The 21294-nt window shown below is 31.6% G+C and overlaps 2 protein-coding genes across 5 annotated transcripts in view; one reads left to right on the top strand and one right to left on the bottom strand.

The window, feature by feature from the left end:
* The window catches only part of LOC127735930 (uncharacterized), a 502702-nt gene that overhangs the window by 184537 nt on the left and 296871 nt on the right, over nt 1-21294 (top strand). The window lies entirely within an intron of this gene.
* LOC127735925 (m7GpppN-mRNA hydrolase-like) lies at nt 813-21208 on the bottom strand. The gene is made up of 9 exons (XM_052246369.1): nt 21084-21208; nt 12626-12777; nt 10834-10961; nt 10101-10199; nt 9217-9369; nt 8098-8207; nt 7168-7453; nt 5428-5500; nt 813-4566 (listed from the first exon to the last, which is right to left on the bottom strand). Exons 1-9 carry the CDS (start codon nt 21164-21166, stop codon nt 4145-4147), a joined length of 1506 nt encoding a protein of 501 aa, XP_052102329.1. The 5' UTR covers nt 21167-21208; the 3' UTR covers nt 813-4144.

The following is a 21294-nucleotide window of genomic DNA, read 5'->3' as shown; positions in this document are numbered from 1 at the left end:
TTTATCTCATGCTTATTTTCTTTTTTTTCAACTATGTCTAAGCTTATCCCAAGAATAACATCGAAATGCAAGTACTAATTCTAATTTTGAAATTACTTACAATGTAAGGGTTGAGAATCCTTGTGGAGATTTGGTCAACAGAATGTGGACATTATCAAGTATAAAGTCGTAGAAGTTATTATTTCTACAACTTATCATAATAATTTTAGATTTTGATTTTCTTTTAGATTTTAAATCTTATTATCCCAAATAGAATCAATGCTTCTTTTTATCTCATGCTTATTTTCTTTTTTTTCAACTATGTCTAAGCTTATCCCAAGAATAACATCGAAATGCAAGTAGTATTTGCCATTGATCGGATACATGGAAATTATATAATTTTGTTCAATCATTAATGAAAGTGAAATGGCGAAATAATAATTCACTTGCAAGTGAAAAATTCAAACTCAATGAGTCTGTATTCATGCGACCTTCAATTTAAACCCTTAGCTAGAGATGGGTTACGCATAAACTAGGCGTGTTAAAAGGAAAAGAATGTCAACATTGAAAGTGAAACAAGGGTTAACAATTTAGCAAACTGATTGAATCCACAAAAACTCATTCTCATACAGGTAAAAACGATGATTAACACATTTTTTAATCTATTACATAAAAGCAAACAGACCTAGAAAAATTCATTTGCACGTGTTCGCTATCTATTTTTATCTATATTTATGTTTATGTCAAGTTTTAATGCCATTTAAAGTCTTCTGATGTCACCTCCATGGTGAATTAGATGGCATATAGTCTAAAATACACACGAAATGCTGAAACATATTATCGATTCCATGCATCGCAAATTGTTTATTTTAGAATCTTTATGATTTGGATTTACATTTTAGTATGTTATAATTCAAATATGAAAATTTCAAACAAATTGGTGAACATGAATTTGACAGCTAATGACATTTTAAGAAATTAAATTAAAAAAAAAACTTCCAGAAATTCATGTTAAGCTTACAGTGCGTCAAATGCTGAAGATGAAAGGATCGTTAATAAGTAAAAGACTAATATTTTTATTCTGAAAAAGGGACAACATAAAACTTTACTGAATCTAGATAAACTTGTATGTACACTCATAAAATGTTCACATGACGAAAGTAAACAAATATTCCACACCCTTAAGTCCTGGCATATAAAGTTTATTAAGTTGTTCTTCTTATTGCAACAACAAACATAAAGTATTTTATTTCATGTTATCTTAAAATTGTATTTATAAAACTAAACTCCAAGGTAAATCAACAATAGTGCACACAATGAAATGTCTAGCCTTCTTTAATAACCATTGATTTTATGTCGATAGTCCAAAATACAAAGCTTTACTACAACTATCACATAAACTTAACATGATCCAAGAAAATGAGGTCAAGGTCAGATAAACTCATCTGGAAATACATGTACACCTTACAATCATTCCATACACCAAATATGCTTAAAATATAGTTGACCTATTGCACATAGTATCTAAGAAACAAACATAATCAGAAAAACTTAAGATTGACCAATGAACCATGAAATTGCAGGCAAGGTCAGATGAAGCCTGCCAGACGGACATGTACACCTTACAATCATTACATGCTTTAAATATAGTTGCACTATTGCATACAGTATCTAAGAAACAAACTTATCCAGGAAGACCTAAGATTGACCAATGAACCATGAAAATGAGGTCATGGTCAGATGATAATTGCCAGACAGACATATACACTTTACAATCATTCCATACACCAAATGTAGATGACCTATTGCTAATAGTATAAGAAAAACAGACAAAAAAAAAAAAAAAAATAACATTGAGAATGAACCCTAAAAATAATGTCAAGGGCAAATAAAACATGCCAGACTGATATGTACATCGTAAAATATTTTCATACACTAAATATAGTTGATCTATTGCATACAGTATTAGAAAAACATACCAAAACACAAAAACTTAACTTTAACCACTGAACAATGAAAATGAGGTCAAGGTCAGATGACACCTGCCAGTTAGACATGTACACCTTACCATCATTCCATACACCGAATATAGTAGACCTATTGCTTATTGTATCTGAGATATAGACTTGACCAAAAAAACTTAATCTTGTTCACTGATCCATGAAATGAGGTCAAGTGAAAACTGTTTGACAGGCATGCAGACCTTGCAAGGTACGCACATACTCAATATAGTTATCCTATTACTCATAATAAGAGAGAAATTAAAAATACTAAAAAATCTTAACTTTTTTTTCAAGTAGTCACTGAACAAAGAAAATAAGATCAAGGACAATGGACATAATTTATGATAGACGGAATCTTCATAACATAAGGCATCTATATACAAAGTATGGAGGATCCAGGTCTTCTACCTTCTGAAATATTAAGCTTTTAATAAGTATGTTTACGCCGCCGGATCACTATCCCTATATCGAGCTTTCTGCGACAGAAGTCGCATGCTCGTTAAAAATGAGGAATACCATAAAATTTGACAAAACCAAACGCTCCACTTTATAAACCAACAGAACACTGCAAAAAACTGTTAAATTCCTGACTTGTTACAAACATTTTCTGAAGAAAGTGGTGGGTTAAACCTGGTTTTATAGCTAGCTAAGCCTATGATTTGTATGACAATTTTATATTGTCTTGTTATAATGACGAAGTTGTGTGGGCAACCCAGATATAATTAGGATTCAGCAGCCAAAATGCACCTTAATTTTGACATTTAGTCCAATATCATAATATTTTGACTTTTGTCATACAACCTTTAACATATAATGGAATAAATGGATGTGTAGAAATCAGAGTAGTTCCTAGTACACACATTTCAACTTAAGTTTTTCATTAGATTAAAATAAAGATTCTTATCATGCTATTTCTTTGCAAACAATGTGTGTTACTGCATTATTGTAGAGTATAGCACAAACCTGTCTGCGGATGTTCAACACATATAATGATGCATGTCAGTTGTTGTAACCTAAATCACAGTAAAAGTAAAATAATTTTTTTGTGTTGTGACCAAATTTCTTCTATTTAATTTTTTATTTGTAACCTTAAATAACTTAAGGAAGTTCGCTACCCAGTTTCAAAATAACAAGCTTTTCATAACACTAGTGTATATTGAAAGGGGATAAATAAAGGAACCAAAAGAGCAAAAAAAATATATAGGTCAATGTGCTTGTTTTCGAGATATTAGCCATTGAAATTTTGGCGGGAAAATGCTTTCTCTTGAGCTCTCAAAAACTATTAAAAAATAACAAAGATTTTGTAAGACTTTTACAGATGGCTTATATTATACATGTAAAAGATTTATAAAAAGAAAAATGAGGGTCAATGGGCCAAAAAATTTAATGCATATGAATGGATAAAACCAGTGGATTCAGAAAATCTGACAAAAATTCCAAAATATGACACGCGAACATCCTTAACCATAGTTGCAAATGAAAAGGTGGTAAGCAATAATGTCATGCAAGTTCAAATGATAAAATTCATGTGACATTTTCTTAGCTAGAAATTGAGAAGCTATAGACTTGTTCAATATTTGTTTGCCTCTGATAAAAAGTTAAATCACAAAAATACTGAACTCTGAGGAAAATTCAAAATGGAAAATCCGTAATTTTTATCTATATGTAAATAGAGCAAGATAAACACAAGAAACATCTTGATATATTCTAATACATGTAGTCTGTGCGATTTCTTCTTTGCTTGCTTAACTTGGGTGGGTCTGGTGCTTATCATGTTGTGTAAACACTTATCAATTGTTGGCCCATAGAAATCTGTAGTTGTTTTAGTGTTGCTGGATTGCTGTTGAAATGACATATACCAAAAATCCACTACTACTCATACTTTTGTGTATATTTCATAAAATATTACCTCAGATGCATTAAATTTTCAAAAACTTAATCAGCCACATTTGACAAATGATACTGACATTTGTGTGTAGTTCATGTATTTACTACAGTTACAGTATCAATAACTAGCACTTTACATTTCATCACACTATCAGTTACAAAAATACAAATACTACTCAGCTTGTCACAACATCTCCATCAAAATAAAGTTCAATACAAGAATTCATCCTCCTATCATGGTAGATAGCACAAGCTAACTCAAGTATTACTTCACATTAAGCTAAACAAGACATAACAGCATCAATATCAAGTTTAAAGTTCAGCCATGTTTCTGAACCAAGTCCATCAGGATCAGTTATTGGGACAAATTTTTTATCTTGAACATAAGGTTTCGTAAAAGTTGATCTATTTTTATCTGTATGATGAGGTTTCAGCCTCGGACTATTGTGAGCTTGTCTCTGTCTATCCTGTAAGGGGTTCCCTGTCTTTTCATACAATTGTTTGTTATATGTTGGTCTGTTCTGGTTAGCTCTGTCGTAACGTTTTTGATGATCTGTCCGATCCTTTGTAGGACGGTTGGAGAATTCAGTTCTGTCCTGAGATTCTAAAGGAGATTCTGGATTCACTAACATTCTGTTGAAAAAGTCAGATTTTTCTTGTGGCTGTCTGTAGTCTGGTCTTTCTTTTGATGCTAAACCTGTAAATATATCTGAAGATTAATCTCAAAACAAACCCTGTAAATGTTTTTAGCTTTTCAACCATTCACCCATTCAAAGGGATATTTTGCTGTCACATCTTTGTTCATCTTTATTGAATTCATTCACAACTTGTATAAGTTGAGGATAATTTAGACCTTGGCATATGATTGGGCACTTGCTGATAAAAAATATAACAAACATTCTTAGCTACTTCAGTAGTATTTAAAATAATCTGGAATAATATATATTTGTGAAATAAAATGCATTGTGTATATAGCTTAAGTTTCTTTCAGCCACTTAAAACAGTCATGCTGTGTTTCTATATGACTCTTTTTAAGCTTTATTTTGTTGAAACGTTTATGTTGGTATGTCTTAATTTATAACTGTGAATTGCCCTCATTGCCCTCTTCAGGGTTTTGATTGGTCAAATATATTATTTATTGATTCTGTCTGTGACAAATTTAACTAAAAATATTTTCAAAGATATTGTATTTAGCATGTCTAGCTTTGGTATATAAAAGCAGAAAAACATTCATTTTTTTCAATACAAACATAAAGCAAGATGTTTTAAAACAGGTATACATGTGTGCTTTGTAATAGGGCCTTATCTTAAAGGTAAACAAGAATTAATAGATCACAGACAACATCAGCAAGTATTGTTTGTTAATTTAAAAATAGCCAAATAAACTACATATACATGAAAACATCCTAAAGGGAAATAAATCTTACTTCACAGGAATTAAGAAAAGAGAAAAAAGTGAAGTGGCATGATGATGATGACATTATTTACTTTGTATAGAGTATTTGGACACTTGAAGTGTTCTAAAATTGTATTTCCTAGAAATAAAGATAATACCTACCCTGATTATCAAACTGACTTGCTAAACTTCTTCTTGGTGTTCCCCCTCCCCCAGATATCGTACCATCTCTGTTCTGGAAAAAATATTTTATTTTATAATCAATAGTAAAGTGGATTCCATGGACCTTGTTAATCTTTCTTTTGATGGAAACAAATTAATGTGCAGTGAATTAAGTCTTAAGAAAGTCATTAATAAAATACAGATACAAAAATTCAACAGAATTGAATACTGTGAAACAGGTTTTTTCAACAATCTGTAGTCATAGAGTTGTTATATTTATTTCGGGTTCCATAGTACAGAATTTACACTACAAGGAATAAAAGGTGTCTCAACATCAACGATGTTCTATTTTTTGTGGCTTTAGCATAGAATTTTCACTACTGGGACTTTAAGGTGTCCCAAAAATCAATGATGTTCTATTTTTTTGTGGTCCATAGTATAGAATTTGCACTACAGGGACTAAAAGGTGTCCCATGAATCAATGATGTCCAATTCATTAAGGATTTCATAGTATAGAATTACACTACATGGACTTAACTAGTAGAACTGTGAGCTACTTTTCACTAATAATACCCCTTATTAGGAATTCGGTTAACAGGAAGTTGAAGATCAATGGAAAAAATTCTTCACATATAATATGGTGTTCACATGAAGCCTGATAACAAAATTTAGGTTATTTGTTCCCTTGAAAATAGCAACCAACAATTTCATACACGGCCATAATGTATTAAAATATATAAGTACTCGGTGAACAGGAAGTTGATACAGGATGAATCTGAAAACGCATTACACTGTATAGCATGTTTACAAATTTCAGGAAGATCTGAATTATTGTTCCTGAGAAAATTGTGGTGGAAAATTCATGGGACAGATGGACAGACAGGGGCAAAACAGTATAACTACCTCCTTTGGAGAGGGGTAAAATGATGTTGTTCTATTCAGAAAGGGTTATATCTTATAGAACTACACTACAGGGATAAAAGGTTTCCCATGAATCAATGATGATCTATTCATTGAGGGTTTCATAGTAAAGAACTACACTACAGGGACTAACATGGGTCTTAAACATCATTTAATGATGTTCTGTTTATTCAGGGTTTATTTGTATAGAATTTACACTACAGGGACTAAAAGGTGTAAAACAAAATCAAAACTGTTCTATTCATTGAGGGTTCCTCAGAATTTTTGCTACAAGGACAGAAATGTGTCCCAAAAATCACCTTTTAGGGGATGTAACTCCATTTACTTACCAATAATTCTGTTGAAAAGGTGATCAGTTCTCTCTAAATTTATAGAATGTATCTTACTTGCTGACCATCTTTTCAGGATAAAATTTCATATACTAACCAACAATTAAGGTGTTTTCTGTTGAAAAGGTGACCCTTGCTCTCTGGATTTAGAGAATTTGTCTTTCCTGCTAACCATCTTTCAAGGGATATAACTCTATATACTAACCAATAATTTAAGGTGTTTTTGTTGAACAGGTTACCCTAACTGCATAGATTTATAGAATTTATCTTTCCTGCTGACCATCTTATAGAAGATATTACTCTATATGCTAACCAATAGTTTTACCTGTTTTTGTTGAACAGGTGACCCTTGCTGTCTAGATTTATAGAATTTATCTTTCCTGCTGACCAGCTTATAGAAGATATAACTCTTTATTCTAACCAATAATTTAGGTGTTTTCTTTCCTGCTAACAATCTTTAGGAGATACAACTCTATATCTATATACTAACCAATAATTTAGGTGTTTTTTGTTGGACAGGTGACACTTGCTGTCTAGATTTATAAAATGTATCTTTCCTAGGAGATACTGATCGTGTACTGTTCTGTTGACCATCTTTCAATGGATACAACTCTTGGTATTCCTGTTGGCACTGCTGAGCAAAATACTGTTGTAGTTTAAGTTTTTTATTCTCTCTATCTCTGTTTTTCATCTGTTTTTGTAGATTGATATGTCCTTGTGGATCTGAATCTGTTTCTTGTGGGAACAGTTTATTTCTGATCCATTTCCTAATATTTCTGGGAGAGGGAAATACACAAAATAAAAAGTTATTGAAATGAATTAGTTAAACAATTAGGTCTTCAAGTATTATATCAAAATTTACTCTTTATAAAGCATGTAAAAAATATATATTTCAAATTTAAAGATTGATAAAATAATATAATATATATGAAAGAGATATAAACCTTTGCAGTAAAATAAACTACCCAAATAATTTTTCTCAATTTTATTTAGGGTTTATATATATTGTTATCTGTTTTACAAAATGCTGTACCTTTTCACTTTAATCAGATTAATTTTTACAAAAATAACAAATTCAAGTACGAGTCTATGTCAGATCCAAGTGATTAATTACATAATAACTGAAATGCATAGACATGTTGTTGAGATTTTACATTTGCCATTTATTTCATATCCATTGTAATTCAACCACTTTTAAGGAACTTTTGGTAGTATATACATCTTGAAATAAGGCTTTTTACTTTGCATGAAAGTGGCTGAAAAATTCACAAGTGTTTTTGATTTTATTATAATGTGGAAATTCATTTCCTTTTATCATGTTCATAAGACATAGTCTACTTGAATTTTTTATTTCTTAGATTGAATTGTATGTTAATTTAGAACTACTGCTAAAATATCTATCTAAGCTACCAAAACTTACTTCACAAAAGGAATAACCATAAAGAAATTATTTGGTGTCATGTTTAACATTTTTGGTGTCATATCTCTTTTATGTGCAGGTAATGCATCCATAGGGAACCACTGCAAACTCTGAAATATAAACCGGTTCAATCTTAACAAATTCTGTTGAGAACCACCGTAAAGTCTGAAATAATAATATGTTCAATGTTCACAACTTCTAAAGAGAACCACTGCAGACTCTACTTTTACTGTAATGTGGTAAATTTCCACAAAAGATTTATTTTCGCTTATTTTGGAATTCAGATAAAATCGAGTCAGATAAAATCGAGAAAATATCCCCTCTAGTTAATTTTCTTTAAAATGGAAGTTTTGAAGCAGGGAAAATAAACTGCTTCGCTGAGCGCAGCTGGATACGCCTGCAGAGGTCCAACCCTGAACAGTTGGGGCAAAAATGGACACAATATTCAAGCTTGATACAGGTCTGAATTTGGATTGTAATTAAATATTTGACATATTATAGGTTTCTGAATAAATGTAGTCAAAGAACTTGAAATTGGTTATATGAATTGAACTTATATTCAATTAAAGATTTCTTGCTGCGGTGCAATACACTGTGCTGTTGCGCAATACTTAGTAAATCTGTTGTCAGACTATAAACAAATAAAGTTCAATTAATTTTCAATGTCATATTAGAAATTTATGAAAATGTAAAGGGAGCTTACATCAATAGATATAAACAATTCACCAAAGTCTTATGAAAATTGCTGACAGCATTTTTGAGTTTTTGTCGGAAAACTGGAAAATCACCCCTTTTTTAACCCCATAACTCAGAAATGATAAATGAAAAATTTATAAAATTCTAAACGGAGCTTACATCAATAAATATAAACAATTCACCAAAGTTTCATAAGAACTGCTGAAAGCATTTTTGATTTTTTGCCCGAAAACTGGAAAATCCCCCTTTTTTATGAATAAAACCCGGAAACGTAAATCAACGTTAAAGCATTTTTGAGTTAATGTCCAACATGACGGGCATATAAAAAATGCAAAAGTAAAATCTTATGACTAAATGGTGCTAGAAAATTGTGAAATTTAATCACAAAAATAGCTTACAGCTTATAGAGGAAACCACACTCACCTTTATTTCCTTCCTGGTCTTTGGTTTAAATTTGGTATCAAGGGGAACTCCGGGTACTATATATAATCTGGTCAGCTGATCATTGAAATGATTTTCTAAATATTCATTTCTGTCTATCAATTTGGTGATGTCAAAACCCGTTTCCTCTAACACCTGAAAATTAAAAATACAAACAAAAAAATACAGATAGCTTTTGAAAACTGCATAAATAGATTTCTATAAACAATCCCCTGAATATGACAGAACCAAGATTGATTATATGAAGAAAGTATTTCACTGGTTCATGTTACAAGTGTACCAGAATAGATATACCTATCCAATGCTTAGTTTATCAACTTTTGCAGAATTCCTTTCCTATCCTACCGAAGACCTGATTTTGTATTCCTCTTTTATTTTATGATTTTGTTCTTAATCTAAATCATTGTTTGTTCTAATACAGGACGTTGTTGGACTATCCCTTTGTCTTTAGGGATTAATACATATCTCCCTACAAGCACAGTTATTCTGGGGGGATTAGTTTCAGATACTTCTGTTTTAATCAGCATCCTTTTTATATATTTTTTATCCTAATTTCTCAACCTTGTCATATACCATAAAGCACCCCCCCCCCTTTCCAAGCAATTATTATGTGGGATTTATACATACCTCTCTACAAGCACAAGCATACGGCTATTCTTTTTTTGTTCACTTCGTCTTTAACAATACTTAAGAGGTAGTCTGTTCACCAATGTCAGATTTCATTTTACACAATCTCTGAACTCTCATATCATATAGTGGTATATTCTTGTTTACCTTGTCTTTAAGGATTTATACATACCTCTCTACAAGCACAATCATATGGTGGTTCATTCTTGTTTACCTTGTCTTTAGGGATTTATACATACCTCTCTACAAGCACAATCATATGGTGGTTCATTCTCATTTACTTTGCCTTTAGGAAATCCCCAGCTTGATTTGGTCCAAAATCCTTGTACTAATAAAACCTACCAAAAAAAAAATTCTGGGAGATAATGCATATACTACTCAATATTGATTAGAAGTCAAGTTTGTAAAGATGTAGTGTAATAGATGTATAGAGATTTAAATGAACAAATAATGAAGTTGAACAAGTATTTGCTTGTGGACTGTATTATTTCTAATGCAAGTAAAATATAAATATGTTAGTTAGTATCATGGAGACATTTTTGTGAGTACAAAATGCAACTGACCATTTTTATTACTCAGTAAGTTTTATGAGTGACTGACAACTCTATTATTGAGTAATTTTCTGAAAAGTTCTTGACAAATTCTATTACATTTGTACTTAGTAAGTTCTATGAGTGACTGACAACTCTATTTCTGAGTAACTTTCTGAAAAGTCTTGACAAACTCTATTTCTGAGTATGTTCTATGAATGACTGACAACTTGATCTTTGAGAAACTTTCTTAAAAGTTCTTAACAAACTCTATTACTGAGTAAGTTTTATGAGTGACTGACGCCTCTATCTCTGAGTAACTTTCTGCAAAGTACTGAAAAGCTCTATACTGGGAACTTTTACCAAGATAATGGCTCCTCAAGTTGGCACACTCATCTTGTAAGATAATCATTTTTCTACAATGTGATTATGTGATACTTACATGCTTTATTTCTGGGTCTAAGATAATGGCTCCATAAGTTGGCACACTCATCTTGTAGGATTTCCAGTTCTCCAAAATCTTATCCACTTCTCCAGCATGTCCACTCAGAAAAGGACAGTGCTTAAATAGTGCAAGTAGTTAAAGAAGATATAAAGCATCAAAATTTACTTTTTACAGTGTTTTACTATAAATGTTTAGGGAAAGTTAATAAGGTATTTTATATTTAAATTGTGTAACTGAGTTGTTCTGAATAAAATTAGGTGTGTTTAAAATGTTTAAAATTATCAAGTTCACCTCAGGTTTTCACTTAGGTTCATCATGGTCTACTGTGGATTCATTTATTTTCGTGGGTATCAATTTTCGTGGATAGAGAAAAAAGACGTTTCGTGGTATACGTAAATTCGTGGATCGCTGATTACAAAAAAAAGAAAAAATCAGATACGTAATTCATAGATTTCTTTTTGATTTAGAAAATCCTTGGTTTGATCAAAAAAAAAACAAACAAAAAAATAGGAATTCATTGAAAAAGTTTTGAATTGTCAAAATCTTGGTCATTCTAGGTTAAAGTGTTCATTGAAAACTTCTTTTACAATAATGGACAGAGACAAATTATTTGTTTGTTTTACAATTTATAAATTCTTGTCGGAATTTTATAAGGCATTCAAAACTCTTTGATTGAAATCTCATTTCCTTAATCACGATATAATTAACAGTCATATAAGTTAAAGGTTTGAAAATAAATGTTCCTGTCATAAACAATATTACCTACGGGCAATATCCCCGTACTTAATCCTATTGTTTTTTAATCACCAGTAAACCAAACTATGACACGGTAATAAACAACTTGCAGTTATTTTTCTTGAACAGTTTTAATCAATTTTAAAAAGTAAACTATCATTGATATTCGATATATTTATTATTGATTTTATCAAAATACTTGTATCTTATTTCAATAAAAACACGTGTTATGTTAAAATGTTTATCGCTAGTCAACACTATACTGGAACTGCATAACATAACCGGAAATAAACATCCGACTCCATACACATTTCTCGGGATTATTTTTCGTTGAATTCTTAAATTCGTGGTTTGCTGTGACCCACGAAACCCACGAAAATTGGTATACCACGAATAATAATGAATCCACAGTATGTTGTTCAATCTTTAGTTTTCTGTATTGTGGACAATCATTTTTCTCTTTTTTCTTTAAGTCATTGAGTCTGTTGTTTTCTTCAGTGTATGTTTTTTGAATTTCCACTTGACGTTCTCCTGCACTTTTTCAATGAGAGGATATTTTCCATTTTTCCTACATGTAAGTAGGGGTTTTATGTGTGGGTTTTTATTTAGTTGAAAGGGGTATGGGAGAAGGAGTTGTCTTCTTTTGAAATGTTATTTGTTTTTGTTAGATTAACTTTATTTTTTATCTAAAGATACCATAGTACAAATGCACATGTTGTATAACATGCAAGCCTCATTATCATATATTTTTCACAGCAGACTTCTTGACAGACTTCAGTGACATATTTGTAACAGCTGTGCTCTTGCCAATTTACTGACTGAACAATTAGCCATCTACTTCTGATTCTTTTATTTTCAATGGTACCAATTTTTGTGGATTCAGGAAAAATTGTACTGTTCTGTATACATGATTTTGTGTTTTACATAAATTCTCCAAACAAACCTACAGGGTATTTGTATTTCATTATACATTTGTACATTTAAATTCATAATTCACATATATACAATGTACATATTTTGAGATCTTATTTTCTGAAACTTAGTATAAGGATATCTTGAGATGAGAAATCTTTGATTCCACAAGTTTTAAGTTCTGAATTCTCTGCACAGTAGAAGTCTAAGTAAAACCAATGAGCTAACTCAATCTGGAAGAAAATTCGAATTAAATCCTGTCTTTCTTCTTCCGGTATGTTGATGATGAAACGACTGCAAAAAAAAAACAAAAAAAACATATATTACGATTATTTTGTAACAAGAAATATATAATGATTTTTTTTTACACCTTTGTCAAAATTCATCAATTATTGATTATTCAATCTCTATACTGAAGTACAATGTACATAAATAAATCTATGTGTGAAGATACTACACCAGTGTCTGTTCAAGTGACCAGTGTGCATGATTTACAATAAACCAGGCCCATAAAAACAATGTATATAGCCAATGTCCATATGTTCAAATCTGGCTAACCTCTATCATAGAGCTATATATAGCTATTACCCTTCAAAGTACATGTATTAGCTACACTAGAACACACCCGCGAAATCGCAGGCATTTAGAGCGTGGTTGAAAGTATGTAAACTGTTGTAGGATGAATTTTTGTAAAAGATTTTATGACTGGAGAATTTCAGGAAAGGTATCAAAAGTCATAGGTACTTGGGGACAATTTTTTATTACCCTTTTTCAAAAGCCGTTCTTTTTTGTTTGTTATTAATTTCAATTATTTTCGTGTTTTTCTGCATGCTATGAACATACATATACTATAAATAAAGTGTATTTGCTAATGTATCAAAAATTTCAGTTTTAAGGAAAGTAAGAGCCAGCATGGTATATAAGACCATTCATGATTGATCAGGCTATGGTTTACATATTGTATCTCATTATTAAATCTTTCATTTCATACTTTTGAGGATCAATTATTTTTAGTCCATGTATACACATAGGAGTGATAACAGTGAGTGAGACATAGATACTAAAACTAAACCAAACTTTTTCATATTCAAAGCTTGAGCACAGTTGTTCTATACATGGGCAATGATGGAGATATTTTTAGGTTCTATACATGGGCAATGATGGAGATATTCTTAGGTTCTATACATGGGCAGTGATGGAGATATTTTTAGGTTCTATACATGAGCAATGATGGAGATATTTTTAGGTTCTATACATGGGCAATGATGGAGATATTCTTAGGTTCTATACATGGGCAATGATGGAGATATTTTTAGGTTCTATACATGGGCAATAATGGAGATATTTTTAGGTTCTATACATGGGCAATGATGGAGATATTTTTAGGTTCTATACATGGGCAATGATGGAGATATTTTTAGGTTCTATACATGGGCAATGATGGAGATATTTTTAGGTTCTATACATGGGCAATGATGGAGATATTTTTAGGTTCTATACATGGGCAATGATGGAGATATTTTTAGGTTCTATACATGGGCAATGATGGAGATATTCTTAGGTTCTATACATGGGCAATGATGGAGATATTTTTAGGTTCTATACATGGGCAATGACGGAGATATTTTTAGGTTCTATACATGGGCAATGATGGAGATATTCTTAGGTTCTATACATGGGCAATGATGGAGATATTCTTAGGTTCTATACATGGGCAATGACGGAGATATTTTTAGGTTCTATACATGGGCAATGATGGAGATATTTTTAGGTAACTCTTGTCATTCAGGTCTTGTCATGATACATGTAATTGAATTCTAGACACTTCACCACCAAGACAAATCGGCACCAGAGAAAGACAGTTCAGTATCAAGAAAAATCGGCACCTCAGAAAGCTATGTTTATATTCCACTGTTAAGCTTTCAGACCTTATTATAAACAACTAATTCGGTGGCCACAGTGGCCTGATACTGATTAAGACTTTTTTAGATTAAATACATGTTCTCTGTTCGGAAATTTAAAACATCAGAAATGGGACATAATATAATGACAATAAAATTGAGAATGGAAACAGGGAATGTGTCAAAGAGACAACAAACCGACCAAAGGGCAGTATACTATTCCCAGGGTCAGTAGAAGCAAATGTTTTTTTCTCTCTTCTTTGAGCACTCACACTGTGAAAATTATCACAGTGAGAAATTATCAAAACTCATTATAAACTAACATATAATATTGATTAATGCATTTGTAACTACAATCAGTTATGATTTGATTATATATGTTAATTTTTTTTGGCATATTTTATGAAAGGATTTAAATATCACTACCAAAATTCTTGGTTTTTTATCAGTAATGTTAAATCATTTTTAATCATTATTTTTATGCCCCATCTATGCATGCTATGGGCATTATGTTTTTTGGTCTGTGCGTCCGTTCGTTCATTCGTCCGTCCCGCTTCAGGTTAAAGTTTTTAAGGTTAAAGTTTTTGGTCAAGGTAGTTTTTGATGAAGTTGAAGTCCAATCAACTTGAAACTTAGTACACATGTTCCCTGTGATATGATCTTTCTAATTTTAATGCCAAATTAGAGTTTTTACCCAAATTTCACAGTCCACTGAACATAGAAATGATAGTGCCAGTGGGGCATCCGTGTACTATGGACACATTCTTGTTTCTTAACTTTTAATAGACCTTACCACTATTTGGGGATCTGATACACTTGAACCAAGAATTTGCGACACTTGAACTATTGATGTCATACAAAACTCACTTTTCCTTTGAGGCGTCAGACATTTTCTCTTGTGACCTCGAAATTTTACGGAGATTTATGTGATGTCAAGTAATGGCGGACCAATAGCGATAAGGTGTATGATACATGTACATGTATCATGAAAATATAGAGATAAAAAACGACGTGCTGATTTGAATTGGTCCTGAAATGTCCTAATGCCAAAATGGTGCTGATTTGTCTTTGGAACAAGGTGCCAAAATGTCTTGGTGCACTTATTACCCATGGAATTCAGACAGGAGGGGGTCACATTCAACTGCTTCCCTACAATGTACATTTTTGTACATTGTTTTGGTTTATATACTTAGTAAACTGTACATGAAGTTTTTCTGTGAATTATTGCATAACCCCCTGAATATAAGGGTATCGGGTCTGTTCGCCCTAATAACATGTTCGCCCTTGGTTTGTTTGCCCATAGAGCCCGTTCACCTTTCTTTTATAAAAATAAATATTTCAAATATTAATGGTATTAAGCTTATTCGGATATTTATATGGTAAATATTATATTAAAGAAAATAAATATTTCTCAACATACATGAAAGAGACATGGTAATATTAAATAAAATGCTTCGCTGGGGCGCAGCTTGATACGACCGCAGAGGTCGAACCCTGAACAGTTGGGGCAAGTATGGACACAACATTCAAGCTTGATACAGCTCTGAATTTGGATTGTTATTAAATATTTGACACAGCATAGGTTTCTGACACAGAAAGAATGTGGTCTAAGAACTTGAATTTTTTTAATTTACCTATTATGGTCCAATGTCCAAAATCAAAATACATGGTTAGATTCAGCATATCAAAGAACCCCATATATTCAATTTTTGTTAAAATCAAACAAAAGTTTAATTTTGGACCCCAACTTGGACAAACTTGAAAACTGGGCCCATAATCAAAAATCTAAACACATGTTTAGATTCAGCATATCAAAGAACCCCAAGAATTCAATTTTTGCTAAAATCAAACTAAGTTTAATTTTGGATCCTTTGGACCTTAATGTAGACCAATTTAAAAAACGGGACTTAAAATTAAAAATCTAAATACACGGTTAGATTTGGAATATCAAAGAACCCCAATAATTCAATTTTTGATGAAATCAAACAAAGTTTAATTTTGGACCCTTTTGACCTCAATATAAACCAATTTGATAGCGGGGCCCACAAATAAAAATTCTAAATTCATGGTTAGATTCAGCATATCAAAGAACCCCATATATTCAATTTTTGTTGAAATCAAAAAAAGTTTAATTTTGGACCCCAACTTGGACCAACTTGAAAACTGGGCCCATAATCAAAAATCTAAACACATGTTTAGATTCAGCATATCAAAGAACCCCAAGAATTCAATTTTTGTTAAAATCAAACTAAGTTTAATTTTGGACCCTTTGGACCTCAATGAAGACCAATTTAAAAAATGGGACCCAAATTAAAAATCTAAATACACGGTTAGATTTGGCATATCAAAGAACCCCAATAATTCAATTTTCGATGAAATCAAACAAAGTTTAATTTTGGACCCTTTTGACCTCAATATGAACCAATTTGATAGCGGGGCCTACAAATAAAAAATCTAAATACATGGTTAGATTCAGCATATCAAAGAACCTCATATATTCAATTTTTGTTGAAATCAAACAAAGTTTAATTTTGGACCCCAATTTGGACCAACTTGAAAACTGGGCCCATAATCAAAAATCTAAATACATGTTTAGATTCAGCATATCAAAGAACCCCATATATTCAATTTTTGTTGAAATCAAACAAAGTTTAAATACTGGACCCTATCTTGGACCAACTCGAAAACTGGGCCCATAATCAAAAATCTAAACACATGTTTAGATTCAGCAAATCAAAGAACCCCAAGAATTCAATTTTTGTTAAAATCAAACTAAGTTTAATTTTGGACCCTTTGGACCTCAATGTAGACCAATTTAAAAAACAGGACCCAAAATTAAAAACCTAAATACACGGTTAGATTTGGAATATCAAAGAACCCCAATAATTCAATTTTAGATGAAATCAAACAAAGTTTAATTTTGGACCCTTTTGACCTCAATATGAACCAATTAGATAACGGGGTCCACAAATAAAAAATCTAAATACATGGTTAGATTCAGCATATCAAAGAACCCCATATATTCAATTTTTGTTGAAATCAAACAAAGTTTAATTTTGGACCCCAATTTGGACCAACTTGAAAACTGGGCCAAAAATCAAAAATCTAAATACATAAAATTGAGAATGGAAATGGGGAATGTGTCAAAGAGACAACAACCCGACCATAGAACAGACAACAGCAGAAGGTCACCAACAGGTCTTCAATGCAGCGAGAAATTCCCGCACCCGGAGGCGTCCTTCAGCTGGCCCCTAAACAAATATATATACTAGTTCAGTGATAATGAACGCCATACTAAACTCCAAATTGTACACAAGAAACTAAAATTAAAAATAATACAAGACTAACAAAGGCTAGAGGCTCCTGACTTGGGACAGGCTCAAAAATGCGGCGGGGTTAAACATGTTTATGAGATCTCAACCCTCCCCCTATACCTCTAGCCAATGTAGAAAAGTAAACGCATAACAATACGCACATTAAAATTCAGTTCAAGAGAAGTCCGAGTCTGATGTCAGAAGATGTAACCAAAGAAAATAAACAAAATGACAATAATACATAAATAACAACAGACTACTAGCAGTTAACTGACATGCCAGCTCCAGACTTCAATTAAACTGATTGAAAGATTATGTCTTCATCATATGAATATCAGGCACAATCCTTCCCGTTTAGATTCAGCATATCAAAGAACCTCATATATTCAATTTTTGCTAAAATCAAACAAAGTTTAATTTTGGACCCTTTGGACATTAATGTAGACCAATTTGAAAACTGGACCCAAAATTAAAAATCTAAATACACTGTTAGATTCGGCATAACAAATAAATAAATATGATCAAAGATTTTACAAATCTAATGCGCCATACTGTGCAATTAAAGATTACTTCTTGAAATTTTTCAATATTTGAAATTTGAAAAAAAAATAATATTTGAAGAATAATTCTTTTTAATTTCTGAAATCTGAAATGAGAAAAAATTGGCCCCCCACAATTTCTTTTTATCCCCCCCCCCTTTTTCCCCCAAAAAAATTCTTTCCCTCAAGATATGGTCATAATCTCAATTCAAATTTCCAATGGAGTTGGCAACCATAATTACCCATTTAAATTTACCATAGTGCTAACTTAATCTATTTTATAATAGAATTAATAAAAATATAGTGTCAAATCTTTCATATGGATTTTTTTGTAAAAAAAAAAGATGAAAACATTTGCAGATATTTTTACTGGTCTTCCTTTATAAATATGCATTTCTTTAAACATAATTTAAAAGCAGTGTAAGGGAAGTAACCAAAACGTTGTATTTGGATTACCTCCCTTACACTGTTTTAGATTATCTTTATTGTTCATTAACCATTACTTTATACATAATTTAAAAGCAGTGTAAGGGAGATAATTTCAATGATGTATTTGATTTATCTCCCTTACACTGCTTTAAATTATGTTTTGTACTAAAGTATTTGTCCATTAACCAGGACAACCTTGTTTTTCCCCCTTTTTTGCCCCTAATTCCTAAACGGTTTGAGCCATAACCCCCCAAAGCAAATCCTAACCGTCCCTTTGTGGTATGGAAACTTGTAGTATAATTTCAGAGAGATCCATACACCGTTCCACAGTTATTGTCTGGAAACTAGAAAATGCTCATTTTTGGCCCCTTTTTGGCCCCTAATTCCTTAACTGTTGGTACCATAACCCCCAAAATCAATCCCAATCTTCCTTTTGTGGTATTTAACCTTATGGTCAAATTTCAAAAAGATCCATTCACTTAAACTAAAGTTAGAGTGCGAAAACCAATATGTATTCGGACGACGACACCGGACGACGACGACGACGACGCCAACGTCATACCAATATACGACCACAAAATTTTTTTGCGGTCGTATAAAAATTAATGGGTTTTTTCCTAGCAATAATTGCCTTCATTGTTACATTTTTTGAATTTAGATTTACTTTTAATGGCTGTTAATTGCAATTTAGAATGCTGATTGGGCATTATTATGATGTCTTTGATCTCACTGGTTGTTGTATTAATTGCCTTTGGTGGATTGATATGGAAAATTAAATAGTCAGCTTGGAATGAGTGAAAACAATGATGTACGAATTGTATTAAGGGCATACATGTACGATACAGTTTTGATCCCATATTGAAATTATGATGAAAATTTGCATATAGGCTTTTTTTTACCTGATTAAATCAAATATGTAATAAAAAATATACCATCATGTGCTACTTTTTGAGTAAATTGAGGTTGAAATTTCAGATATTTCCTCAAAATTCTGATTTGTGGACGTATTTTTCCTTTCGACAGAAATACATAACTTTTTGTTTTAAAAGATAAACACTGTTCATGAATGTAGAAAAATAACGCCATTTTTTGCTGTATATTTATCAAATTTAAAAAAATTGCACTATTGACTTATTCATGAAAATTAGTATACATAATCTTCATACGTAATCAAACCAAATGTCACTTTAAAAAAGAGGGGTCCATGAACTCGTTTTCAAGTTAAATCAGTTTGAATGATAAAAATCAGTCGAAAACTGATTCTTTTCCCAACAAGTCACAGTTTGACGTCGCGAAAATAACAATTTACGTTAGCAACGTCATTACCTCCCCTGTAACTGTATCGTATGCCCTTAAGACTTGGACATTTGAAGGATTTTTTTTTGCAGGTTGGCTTTTTTTATATTAAGTTTGTTTTATTAAGTAAATCATGGTGTAGAAATGTAGAGTAAATGGCTGTGTGATTGGGTCTTTTTAGTATTTTTTTTTTATAGAATATTTTATAGAATTTAATTCAGTGCTCAGAGCCTCTTTAAAATAATAGTGTTAGGACATAACTCAGAGACATAACTGGTGTGTGAAGCGAATGACTGAATTCGAGTTGGATCTTGTTACAACTGTTAATAATTAGAAATTAGTGTAATGTACATGTATCAATATAGAAAAATACATACAGATAACTTGATCTTTAGTTGTTTTATATTAAATATTTTGAATTGCTGTACACTTTAGTGCAAATCAAAGAAAAATAATTATCTGGTAGCAGCAATGCCATGAATACAACAAAAATACAATAAATATTCAGCTAAATCAAAAAAAACTTTAAGATGCTTTTTTTAATAATATACATTATAGAGGGTAGTAATGGGGGTACCTTCATGACGAATAACGGTAAAAATTCTTGCCAAATGACGTTAATGGTAATTTTTGGTGCATGACGATAAAATGTACTTTCTTTAAGACGATAAATAAATCGCCTGAATTTGATGCATCACATTAATATTTTTCCAAAAAAGACGCAAACAATAATTATTTGAGACCTCTGACGAATCACGTTAAGGATATTTTGACAAATCACGGTAAAATTTTAACCAATTTGACGCTAACGGTAAAACGAAAATGACCGTTTGACGCCTGACGGTAAAGGGCATTACTACCCTCATTATACAACAAGCAACCACAAGCATTGACAAGACAACATAAAATAAAAATTAGGGCGAACGGACCCAGGGCAAACCGGTATTAGGGCGAACGTGAATCAGGGCGAATAGACACGGATTCGATTTTTAGGACTGCCAATTTAAGTATATCATAAAAATTTCTTTGGATAATTTGCAAACATGAACATAAGATTTTCACCGAATAATACGGAATGTGATTTCTATTTTTACTCTTATAAATCTAGATTGCTTACTGACCTACATAGGTCGTCAAGAACGTATTCTGGAATCGGACATGAACTGATTGTTGGAGTATTACTTAGAGTTGTCTGATTTTCCATCTCAGTAGTCTTTCATGAAAAAAAATCCGGAAGTGACATTTTGCAAGTAAAGTGCAGATTTCATATTATTATCTTCATATTTAATCAATTCATTATGATATATTTCTTTTAAATAATTATAAATATCT

This window comes from Mytilus californianus, unplaced genomic scaffold (genome assembly GCF_021869535.1).
Source record: "Mytilus californianus isolate M0D057914Y unplaced genomic scaffold, xbMytCali1.0.p SCAF_3, whole genome shotgun sequence".
Lineage (NCBI taxonomy): Eukaryota > Metazoa > Mollusca > Bivalvia > Mytilida > Mytilidae > Mytilus > Mytilus californianus.
Note: the sequence above shows the minus strand (reverse complement) of the source record. Positions and strands in the feature narration are given on the sequence as shown.

What these genes read in the sequence shown, in the direction of transcription:
- LOC127735925 (XM_052246369.1), bottom strand. Translation starts at nt 21,166, where the DNA reads ATGGAAAATCAGACAACTCTAAGTAATACTCCAACAATCAGTTCATGT. An exon ending in CAAAGATTTCTCATCTCAAG is followed by an intron (nt 10,962 to 12,625) that starts ATATCCTTATAC and finishes AACTACTTGCAC; the next exon opens with TATTTAAGCACTGTCCTTTT. An exon ending in AGACCAGGAAGGAAATAAAG is followed by an intron (nt 8,208 to 9,216) that starts GTGAGTGTGGTT and finishes TTTATATTTCAG; the next exon opens with AGTTTGCAGTGGTTCCCTAT.